This window comes from Mus caroli, chromosome 8 (genome assembly GCF_900094665.2).
Source record: "Mus caroli chromosome 8, CAROLI_EIJ_v1.1, whole genome shotgun sequence".
Classification (NCBI taxonomy): domain Eukaryota; kingdom Metazoa; phylum Chordata; class Mammalia; order Rodentia; family Muridae; genus Mus; species Mus caroli.
Window position 1 is genome coordinate 86,007,351 of NC_034577.1, and position 10,839 is coordinate 86,018,189.

The window sequence follows — 10,839 nt, forward strand, 5'->3', positions numbered from 1 at the left end:
GAGGGGGGAGAGAGGGAGGGAGGAGGAGGGAGGGAGGAGGAGGGAGGGAGGGAGGAGAGGTTCATACAGAGAGGTCTACAGAACATGGCTCGGAGCCCCTGCATCTCTGTCTCCCTCCCTCTGAATGCGCCTTTGAGTCTCTGGAACACACAGACACACACACACACACACACACACACACACATTTTCACTTCACTGCCTAGCTGAGAGTCATTAGAATGCTTGGTTTCTGGAAACATAATCCCCAGCTCGAAGCTGCCAAGGCAAGATTTGGTTGACCTTTTTCCTTTTCTTTTTTAATAGAAAACTACTAGGCAACTTAACTTCAGGCCTGGCTGGCTCCAAGGGCCAGTTACTGGTCTCTGTTGTCCCACCCAGCACCCTCTGCAGCTTTCTTTCCTCTGATTTAATGGAAAGGGAGCACGTATATCCCTGTGATCAGCCGGAGACTTATGAAATGAGCTTGGTCATATGGTCATGTGCCCTGCCCCTAAATTCCCAGTTGACTCATTGGCTAGGTGAGATCATCTGTTCCCTGGACTTAGGTGGCATTTTTAGATGCTGTTACAGAAGAGAGGATCTAAACTCTGGGTAGAACCCCCTCTTGTGTCCCTGGCATCTGCACAGTTTTCTTCCTCCTTTTAACATTACGTGTGTGTGCGTGTGTGTGTGCATGCGTGCGTGTGTGCGCTCATATGCTGTGGTGAACATGCAGAGGTCAGAGGACAGCTTTTGGGAATAGCTTGCTTTCCACTAAATGGGATTCAAGGACCAAATTCAGATCCTTAGGCTTGGCATGGAGCACCTTTATCTATCGAGCCGTCTTGCCAGCCACAGTTGTTTCTTAGTAACTTAACTCTCTACTTTTATTCTCCTAGTAATTTGCAATCATCGAATTCATAGAGAAGCCAGAAACAGCCCAACCCCCCTGCCCCCAAATAGTCCCATTCTGCATACAGACCCAGTTCAGGCACATTCTTGTGAATACATTTAACTGCGTTTTTTCTGTTTTAAATCTGTTTTTCTGATGACCCAGAATACACCCTGGTTATAAAAAAGCTCCATAATTTCAAAAATATGTAACAAAGAGGGCGAAATCCCCTAGAGATGACACTGCTTCAGAAAATTTCCCACAACAGGCAGTTTGTGAACTGTTTTCCAGATTTTTCTCCACACACATGCTCACACAGTTGAACAGTAGCCCATAGTGACATGGCATGCCCCTAGTCTGTCCCTCTTAGCTCATCTGCGGGAGACTGTGAGGATGGGCGGGAGACTTTAGGAAACCTTGGACCTTCCAGAGCCTACCCGTCTTTCCATGGAGCCATTGCTTGGGTACCACTGGATATTCGCGGCTTGTTCAGCCTTCTAGAACCTTCCCAAAGCTTTATATGAGTGGTTTAAAGACCCAATAAGGTCATTGGCTTATTCACCTGTGTGACCCCCAAGCCTTGGCCAGGGCTAGGGGTTAGTGGGTCTGTAGGGAGGATTGTCCTCCCCATCACTCTCTGTCTTGAATCCCAGACACTCAGGCTGCTCCTTACCACGTCCTTCCTCATTGTCTGAAAGAAGGGGAAGGGTCCTCAGTGTACAAAAGCCAGACCTGTCATATCCATGTCTTCTGCCACTGGTGGCTCTCCTCAAACCCAGCCAGTTTTTCCGGCTGTCCTCACACCCTCCTCAGGTTATGGGAGAGGACCCTGCTTAGAGCCAGGCCCTTCAGGCGGATAGGCTCTTGATAGGCTGCTGATGGCCTTTGCTGGCTGAGGCTGTGTCATTTCAGCACTGTCCTTAAGAACCATATCCCTAGGAAATGGAGGCAGTTGGCCAAGTCCTGCTGCCACGTCGCCATGCTGGCTTAGGCACACGTTTCGCTGCTCTAGGCTAAGTCTTCTTTCTGAGCTTTGATTTCCTGGGATTATGAGGATTAAGTGAAATAATAATACTTGGTGAGTGCTGTGAGCAGGGGCTGGCCGCATTCACTCTGTAGAAGCCTTGGCTAAGACTGTCATTTGTTTCTCTTCAGTGTTCAGGCTGGCGACCTTGGGATCACCACCAGCCAGTGGGGAACAGATAGCTAGGGCCCTGGAAAGGGGTCCTGAGGTTTTAGGTTTTATTCTCACTGCTGCCGCTGCTGCTTCCTCTTAAAACCTTGAGTAGGTTCCCTTCCCCTCTGAGCCTCAGTGTTCCTCATCTGTAAAATGGACATGACAGTGCACCCACATTTCAAGATGGCCTCAGCCCAGTCTTTGGCTCCTGTCACATGATCTCTGTTACTGCTCAGCTCCAGTTTAGGTATGTGGTTGAGAACACAGAACCACTGGCCATGCGACTCAATAGTCCATGCACAATGTATAGGTGCCAATTTGCTGTTCACGATTTACACTGGAGGGCTGTGGGTATGCTCAGTGTAGAGGCCTCATGAGTCCAGCTGGACAAGGCCTTAGTCTGCAGCCCAGGCATGCAGAGTTCATCCGGCCTCCTCTCTCTAGCCTTAGTTTCTTACCATTGGGAGCCTCCTCTCTGGCCTTGCTCATTCAAGGACTAAGCCAAATGACTCTACTGCAGGACCTTTGGTGAATAATTAGGGGAACATTAGACACCTCCTTCGGAACCTGTGCTGGTTCCCTCTGGGGACATCCCTGCCCCCTTTTGGGCTGGTGCCTGCTGTTCTTCCTTCCTAGTGCCACCAGCTTCCTGGATACAAAAGTGATATAGCTGGGTGGGGTCCGTGCCCTATAGAAGCCCTTCATATGCATAGGTTTCTCTGCAGATTCCTGTTAAGATAAGAATTAGACTGAGTCCTGGTGCCCAGATCCTGTGTTTCCAGTGAGCACCCCTCAGTGGCGGTGGTTTTAAGGGCCAGAGATTGCACTTTGTGAAGTGAGGGGCTAGACTTAATCTCCCCTGTATTATCACACCCCCCCACCCCGGCCTACTTGACAAGAGAATGCCACACTCTCTTATGATGTAGTTTACCGCAAACACTAAATATTGTGGCTAAAACAAGCCCCGGGGGTGCCACAGGCATTTGGTTCCATCAGAGGCCCAGCCTGATTCTGGCAGGACCTGTGGTTAACGCACTGAGGGGCACAGAGGATCCAAAATCAACTGGCTTCAAGGCAGATTGCTACAAGTTCATGTACAAAAGAAAACAACCCCTAGAACAAGAAGACAAATAATTTCTCTGGGTAATTTAGCTTACTTTTAGTTTAGCTTAGCTCTTGCCTCTCATACGAGCAAGACCATTCCAGGAGTAGAAAAGGCAACAGTAATAATTATGAGGGTGGTGGTGGTGGTGGTGATGGTGGTGGTGGTAGTGGTGGTGGTAGCCATAATTAGCCGTGTTAATGATGACAGAGGAATCCCCCTATTTTAGCTCAGATGCCTTAACTGGGGAACCTACTTGCCATCCTGGGGAACTCTGTTGCTGGGGTCCAGGCAGACAAGAATTATAATAACTGTTTCAGGCGGGGGGCTTGAAGCATCATGTCTGCCTTGCCTGCGAGTCACTGTGAACCTCTGCTGCTCCGTTTCTTAGCCGGGACACTGGGAGAAGCCAATACTATTCTGCTCACTTTCCTCTAGAGGAAGCTCATATGTGAGTGGCATACGAGTTTCTGGACGAATATAGGTTTATCAGTCTGGAGGGTGCCTTTCTTCCCCTCTGAGTCTGCACTCTGCTTCTCCGGGCTGAGCAGGAATGGCATTGGCGACAGTGGCTGCTGCCTTCTGACACTCTTCAGGGTTACTGACAGCTTGGAGGATCTGGAACAAGTTGCCAGCCTTTCCCCCAGATCCCATGCAACTTTGGCAGGAAAAACTGAAGGGGTTGGGGTGTCTCTTCAAGTACCCCCTTCATTTCTTACTCTCATGCCTTCACACACTTCCACACTGCATAAGCAACTCCAGGGGAGATCCCTGGACTTCCCTAGATGATATGCAAGAGTCAGGAACAATTCTAGGAAGACAACAGGGAGAACATCCTAAGCAGGCACCAAGAGTTGGGAGTCCTATCCAAACGTGGGATGATGAGACTCACGTGCGAACCAGAAGGGGTGTGTGCAAGATGAGATGGGAGACAGGAGGCAGCCTGATAGTTTTTCATCTTTGCTTTTCTCCCCAAGCTTGAGTTACAACCAGATTGGAGACGTGGGTACCCAGTGCTTAGCTGCCATCTTGCCAAAACTGCCAGAACTCAGGAAATTTGAGTGAGTCTCAGCCCTACCGAGAAAAGCCTGCAGGGACTCTACCCTGCTTCTGGGAGACACTGGGCCAGCAATGAAAAAGGGAAGCTCTCCCAGTCTTGGTGGCAAGAATTGTCATCTCCTATGTCCTCTGGGTCTTTGTGTTCATCAGGAGGGAGGCGTGGCTGCATCTCTTATGCAAATGTTGTGGGAGGGATGAGGGAAGAGAAGGTCCAATAAGCTCCCCTTCCACAGCCTCTCGGGGAACGCGATTGGCCCAGCTGGGGGAGTGCAGCTGGTGAAGTCTCTCACCCATTTCGAGCACTTGGAGGAGATCAAGTGAGTCTCTATCCAGGTGGGATCCCCCTGGACCTCTTGTTCCTTTAGAACCGGACAGAGTGGGATCCTGAGCAGGCTGTCAACACTGGGCACTCTATCCTATCTTCTTTTAGACTGGGCAACAATGATCTGGGGGAGCCCACAGCCCTGGAGCTGGCTCAGAGATTGCCCCCACAACTCAGGGTCCTGTGGTGAGTGTTCCCCCTGCCAATTAGCATACAGAGCAGTGGAGAGAGGACCCAGGAGAAGTGGGATCTAAGCAGGCCAGGGGTTGAGCAGCTTAGCCTTAGATTACCATGGCCCACTCCCTGCTGCCACTCCGCATTCCCCAGATTAAGCTTAGTGTCGACCCTATCTGTTGCCTCTGGGAGCCCCTGGCCAGGTTTCTGCCCCTTCAGAGCCTCAGTTTCTTCGTTTGTAAAAGATGTCACCAACCCAAGTGTTCCTGCTTGAGAACGAGTCTCTGGTGTTTGAATAAAATGTCAGCAAAAGGCCATGTGAAAAAGCTACAAGAGCATTGTCCCATCTTCTGTTAAGTCAAGTTGGTGGCTTCCTGAGTCCCATCCAGCTCTGGGTCTGGGATTCTCTGAGACAGGAACTATATTCTAGAAAGAGAGCTAAGACCAAAAACAGGGTGAAAAGCTTAACTTCCTAGTAGAAGAAGAAGTCAAGCCTTGAACTTAGTGTACCAGACCCATAAGTTGGGGACCTTGGCATCTACTGGGTCCTTTGTGGTCCTTAGGGTCAAAGGCCAGCTAAGGTTGATGCTCTAGTCTGAGGCACAACTCCAAGAATATGAGGCTTAAGGAAGGCTCCCAACCCCCAAAGCTGGCCGAGGCGCCTCTCACCTTGCCCTTTCTACAGCCTGCCATTCAGTCATCTGGGTCCAGAGGGGGCCCTGAGCCTGGCCCAGGCCCTGGAGCAATGCCCACACATAGAAGAGGTCAGGTGAGGTGGGGTCCTTCCTGGGCAGAGGGACAGGCTGGGAGGGTCTGGGGAAGTTCTGACTGGTGTCTAACCTGTCCCACAGCTTCGCAGAGAATAACCTGGCTGGAGGTGTCCCACGTTTCTCCAAGAGGCTCCCACTGCTTAGACAAATTGAGTGAGTAGCCTTCCCTGATTGTCTGGGGTCTTGCAGAAGGACCACGAATCTCTTCCAGTGAAGTCTTATTCTCAAGAGAGCCCCTGAAGAGATGGAACTTAGGGATGGGGGAAAGATAATTTTCTAAGACTTGCCCCCTAGCCCTGGCCAGGTCACTCTGGTCCCTCCTGGTTTCATTATGGGGAAAGGGCACTTGCTGGTTCTGGTCCCTGTCTCAGAGGGTCACCCCTATTCCATCCCAGCCTGGAGTTATGCAAGATTGAAGACCAAGCTGCCAGGCACCTTGCTGCCAACCTCACACTCTGCCCAGCCCTGGAGAAACTCTTGTGAGTGCTTGGATGGGCTCTGGGTCGGGAAGAAAGGATGCCAGAGGCACCTGGCCCTGCCTACTATGAGCTACTGCTGTCCCACCCTCTCTGCCAGCCCTCCCTTCTGGAGATGCGAAGCCCTTTCTTGCCTCATAATCTTACCCCATGCGCTCCAGTGACACAGGGCAGAGCTAGTTCGTCTGTGGAATGGGAAGGGAGATCGGTCACTTGGTCTGCAAAGGATTTTTGTCTTAGACCTTCCCTCTGGGGGGCTTTTATAAGCCTTTACCTATAATTAGTTGTTCTTTTTTTATTTTTTAAATAAGATTTATTTATTTATTTTATGTATGTGAGTACACTGTAGCTGTACAGATGATTGTGAGCCTTCATGTGGTTGTTGGGAATTGAATTTTTAGGATCCCTGCTCGCTCTGGTCAACCCTGATCACTCAGTCCCTGCTTGCTCTGGCCCAAAGATTTATTATTATACATAAGTACACTGTAGCTGACTTCAGAAGAACCAGAAGAGGGCGTCAGATCTCATTACAGATGGTTGTGAGCCACCATGTGGCTGCTAGGATTTGAACTTAGGACCTTCGGAGGAGCAGTTAGTGCTCTTAACCACTGAGCATCTCTCTAGCCTGTAACTAATTGTGCTAATGCAGAAGACAGAAACTGGTAGAAGCCATCCCCTCACACACTGGCTATGACCCCTTTGGCCATCCCACTGCCTCAGACCTCAGACCATGGCAGTACTGTCAAATCATTAAACCTGACTGCTGGGGCTTGAGGCCCTGGGCATAGAGAAGAAAATTCTAACTCTCAAAGTACAGCGCACAGAGTGCAAGAGGATTTCTAGGTCTGCATCCTAAATAGTTTGGGGAGTTGGTTTTGTTTTGGCTTGTTTGTTTGTTTGTTTTGGGTTTTTTTGTTTTTGTTTGTTTGTTTGTTTTCTGAGACAGGAGTTCTCTGTATAGCCCTGACTGTCCTGGAACTCACTTTGTAGACCAGGCTGGCCTGGAACTCAGAAATCCGCCCGCCTCTGCCTCCCAAGTGCTGGGATTAAAGGCGTGCGCCACCACGCCTGGCTTGTTTGTTTGTTTGTTTGTTTGTTTTTCTGTCTCCGGGACAGAACCCAGAGCCTCATGCACATCAGGTGAGTATTAGGCTATGGAGCTAAACCCTCAGTCTTCAAGGTTCTTCAAACCCCTCCTCCTGCCTCAGGCCAGCACTTGCTGATCTTGAGCCATCCCTTTATAACCAGTGACCGGTGACCCTCCCTTTTGAGCCAGTGGGAATGAAGCAAAGCACTGAGTCCCCTGGGAAGGACATGGCGCTGTCTTCTCTCTTCAACACTTTCCCTATAGATCCCTTCACAGGGAGACTTCTCGAACAGTAGAGACATATGCTTCCATTGAAGATTAATTTCCTAAAGCAAAAACAACGTTGGCGGAGGTTTTTAAATTATGACACACATTATCACATGGGAAGTGGGCATCGCAGCGAGGTGTTGGCTTGGCGTACCTTGCGTCATATTGTGGTTTCTGAGGAACATGATGCTCTGGAATAGGGTGGGGGTGGACAGGGAGGAAGGAACCACCTGTACCCTGAGAATTCTTCAGGGCTGGGGACTCAAGCACCTGGCTGAGTAACTAACACTTCGTGTGCACACCACTGCTGGCACCTAGCGCATTAACTACTGCACTCCTTCCACTCAGTGCCCTCCCACCTCTGAGCTTCCTCCCTGCCCCCCACCTTGCAGGCTGTCCTGGAATCGCCTTGGAGATGAGGTGGCTGCTGAGTTGGCCCAGGTCCTGCCGCAGATGGGACAGCTGAAGAAAGTGGAGTATGATTATCCCCTTGTGTGTGTGTGTGTGGGGGGGGGTGGTACAGAAGGGACCCTCATCCTGAACAAGCCCAGAGGTTACTGGAATATTCCTGCCTCCCAGAAATGTGTCCAGTGTCTTGGAACACTGTCCCAAGCTGGCTCCAAGGCCCTACCAAGCTTAGTGCTTCCCATGCTCTAGCCTTTAGACTTTCTACTGTCCCAGTGGGAGTCAGAGACCTCTGCTAAGTGCTGGTAGTAGGGGGGAACGGTGACTTTGTCTTGCCTGGGATGGGACATGGAGAAGGAACACCCCCTCCCCCGCCTCCAGCCTCACGCTTGCCTCTATTTCCCTCTTGCCCTGCCACTGTCCACTGCAAAGCTTGGAGTGGAACCGGATCACAGCACGTGGAGCCCAACTCCTGGCTCAAGGGCTGGTCCAGGGATCCTGCGTCCCAGTCATTCGGTAACAAAGGGCTGGGTCTTGTAGTGGAAGGCCACACAGATCCCTCAACTTAAAGCAACCTCCTATGGGGAGAAACAGAGCCTGGGTTGAGGATTATCCACGAGGGACTTGGACTATTCCATCAGGAATCTGGCAGCCAGCAGACCTGGATCAAATCCCAGTTACACCATTTGCCAACTGTGTTAACTTTGCATCTGTGACTTTATGTCTCCGAGCCTCATCTGTATCTACCTGGGAGGGTGGTGCGGATGAAAGGTCTGGATAGGGCAGAGTCTGTCTGGGACATAGCTAGCTGACTCTCAGTGGGAAGGGGGTATCATACTAAGGTCACTACCCTGGTATATACGACCTCCACTGGGTGACATACTGTCTTCTCCTTTAGGCCGTGATCTCAGAGCCCTATAGGGAGGTTAGGAGCAGAGACAAGAGGATGAGGGAACAACTCTAGAGCTGAGGTCCATGTCTTTGCCCACAGCCTCTGGAACAACCCCATTCCTAACGATGTGGCCCAGAGTCTGCAGAGCCAGGAACCCAGGCTGGACATCTTCATCATTGATCAGCAGACTCTTTGAGGAACCCAACGGACTTCTCAAGACTTATGAGTCCAGTCCAGTGACAGCCACATCACCCACCAGGAGAGGGGACTCAGAAGAACCTCAATTGGTGCCCAGCATCCTACGAATGCCCCAGGAGGAAAGAACACATTTTTCCTGTCACAGTCCCTAGGGAGCGCATTCTTAGGGACTGAGAGCTTTGTTTGACCAAAAGAGGGCCATATATCATATATCATACATGACATGTGTTACCAATGGGACATTGACATTATGAGGGTATTATGAGGTCATATATACAGGAAAGGCTGTGTATGGTGCACTATGACCTCTTGACATGGGAAGGTCATACTCAGAGTAGGTCAAATGTAGAATTACATGGAACTTGTGGCATGACACCTGGTCATAGCCTCTTAGCACTGTAATTCGAAATACACATGATCAGAATCCACTTATGACATGATGTCCATATCACATGACACACAGCTTGACAGGGGACCACAGATAAGTCCAAGACCTAATTTATTATTATTTTTAAAAACATGAAGTTAGGCTAATGGTATAGGCTATGGTATATGAACAGCCTTTTAGCTAGCTGTTCAGGAATCTGAGGCAGACAGATTGCAAGTTCAAGGCCAATCAAGGTAATTTAGTAAGATCCTGTCTCAAAAGGTCAGAAAGGGCTGGGGATATGGCTCAGTGCTAGAGTGCTTCCTAGCATGTGTAAAGCCCTAAGCTCAATGCTCGGTGCCTTTTTTCTTTAAAAAAAAAAAAAAAGTATTTATAAGCACCTTCTGGAGAAACTTTTTGTCTTGTGCTAGGAGAGGGAGTTAAGTATTGAGTGGCCCAATGGTCCCGGGTCTGGGACATGCCAGGGCTTAGCATGAAGTCCCCTCCTGCCTGAGCCTCAAGTCTCTCTTCTGTTAATCGTGTTCTTCCAAGGACTTCCAGCCTAGGCTTAGGAGTTAACCTGAGCTTGGGAGAGTTCACACTCATCTCTTCTTTCCTGGTTTAAGGGACAAAGCCAAGCTACAGGTTTAGGGATAAGTACTTCCAGGATAGTAGGCAAGGCCACGAGGTCTAGCCTACCCACTACCTCAGCAGGATTCAGAGACCACTTGAAACTCCATGGTATTTTGCTTTGTTTTGTAATTTCCAAAGGCTAACCTCACAACACTCCATATCAAATGATCAATAAACGCAGATGTAACTGGTGTCTGATGTAAATGCCTGTAGCTGGTATCTGGTAAGTTTCCTGCTTCTCCGAGGTCTGAAGTGTACTGTGGACTGGAAAACTGTAGAGTCAGACAGAAGTGAACTAGCAAGGGCAATGGGTGGAAGTTGCTGGTCACGTGACCACAGGCAACTCACCGTACCTCACCTGCTGCATGAGGCTGCTATCAAAGCTTAGGTGGTAGAAACGGCTTTGCTTGACTTACATAATACTTAAAACTCTTTCATGAATTGATCAGTGTTTTCAATTTGGGAACTTGTACATAAAATATCTCAACTCTGACTTCCCCAGAGATAGCTCAAAGCCCGGCACGGTAGCATATGCATATAGAACATGGGCCATAGAGGGAGGAGAATCAAAGTTCAAGGTCTCTCTTTGCTACATTTCAAATTCCAGGCCAGCCTGGTCTATGAGAGACACTATGGGGTGGGGGTGCAGGGAGCCAGTCAAGCCCTTCCACTTGGAGGAGCAAAGCCACTCTGATGGGGCCACACAGATGTGACCTTTAGCTGGGGCACTCATCCCTCGGGTTGCTACAGTCCCTCCCTTATCATCCTGACACAACACCAAGTACCCTTCTTTGCTTTTTGCCTGACCAAGAGTGTGGCACATTTTGAACATGGCTGAAAATGTAACTTGGACCTGCGCTATGTGCACTATGTGCGCACGTGCACACATTCTCTCTCTCTCTCTCTCTCCAATACACACACACACACACACATCTATACACACATATACATATATACATGTCTGTATATGTGCATATATATACACACATACACACACACACACACACACACACACATATATATATATATATGCACATAT

At 49.5% G+C, this 10,839-nt stretch overlaps 1 protein-coding gene across 5 annotated transcripts in view; it reads left to right on the forward strand.

Annotated features, from left to right (window-relative positions):
• Nlrc5 (NLR family CARD domain containing 5) overlaps window positions 1-10,002 on the forward strand; it is an 86,153-nt gene extending 76,151 nt beyond the window's left edge. For 3 of the 5 annotated variants that reach the window (XM_029480352.1, XM_029480353.1, XM_029480351.1), the window contains 9 exons: window positions 4,128-4,211; window positions 4,443-4,526; window positions 4,640-4,717; window positions 5,391-5,474; window positions 5,557-5,628; window positions 5,871-5,954; window positions 7,698-7,781; window positions 8,143-8,226; window positions 8,702-10,002. In XM_029480352.1, the coding sequence (XP_029336212.1) occupies window positions 4,128-4,211; window positions 4,443-4,526; window positions 4,640-4,717; window positions 5,391-5,474; window positions 5,557-5,628; window positions 5,871-5,954; window positions 7,698-7,781; window positions 8,143-8,226; window positions 8,702-8,798 (751 nt within the window). In that variant the 3' untranslated portion in view covers window positions 8,799-10,002. Of the gene's footprint in view, window positions 1-4,127; window positions 4,212-4,442; window positions 4,527-4,639; window positions 4,718-5,268; window positions 5,475-5,556; window positions 5,629-5,870; window positions 5,955-7,697; window positions 7,782-8,142; window positions 8,227-8,701 lie in introns of those variants that run through there. The other 2 variants (XR_003837390.1, XM_029480354.1) reach the window with 2 other exon arrangements.
• Window positions 10,003-10,839: the final 837 nt, after the last annotated feature.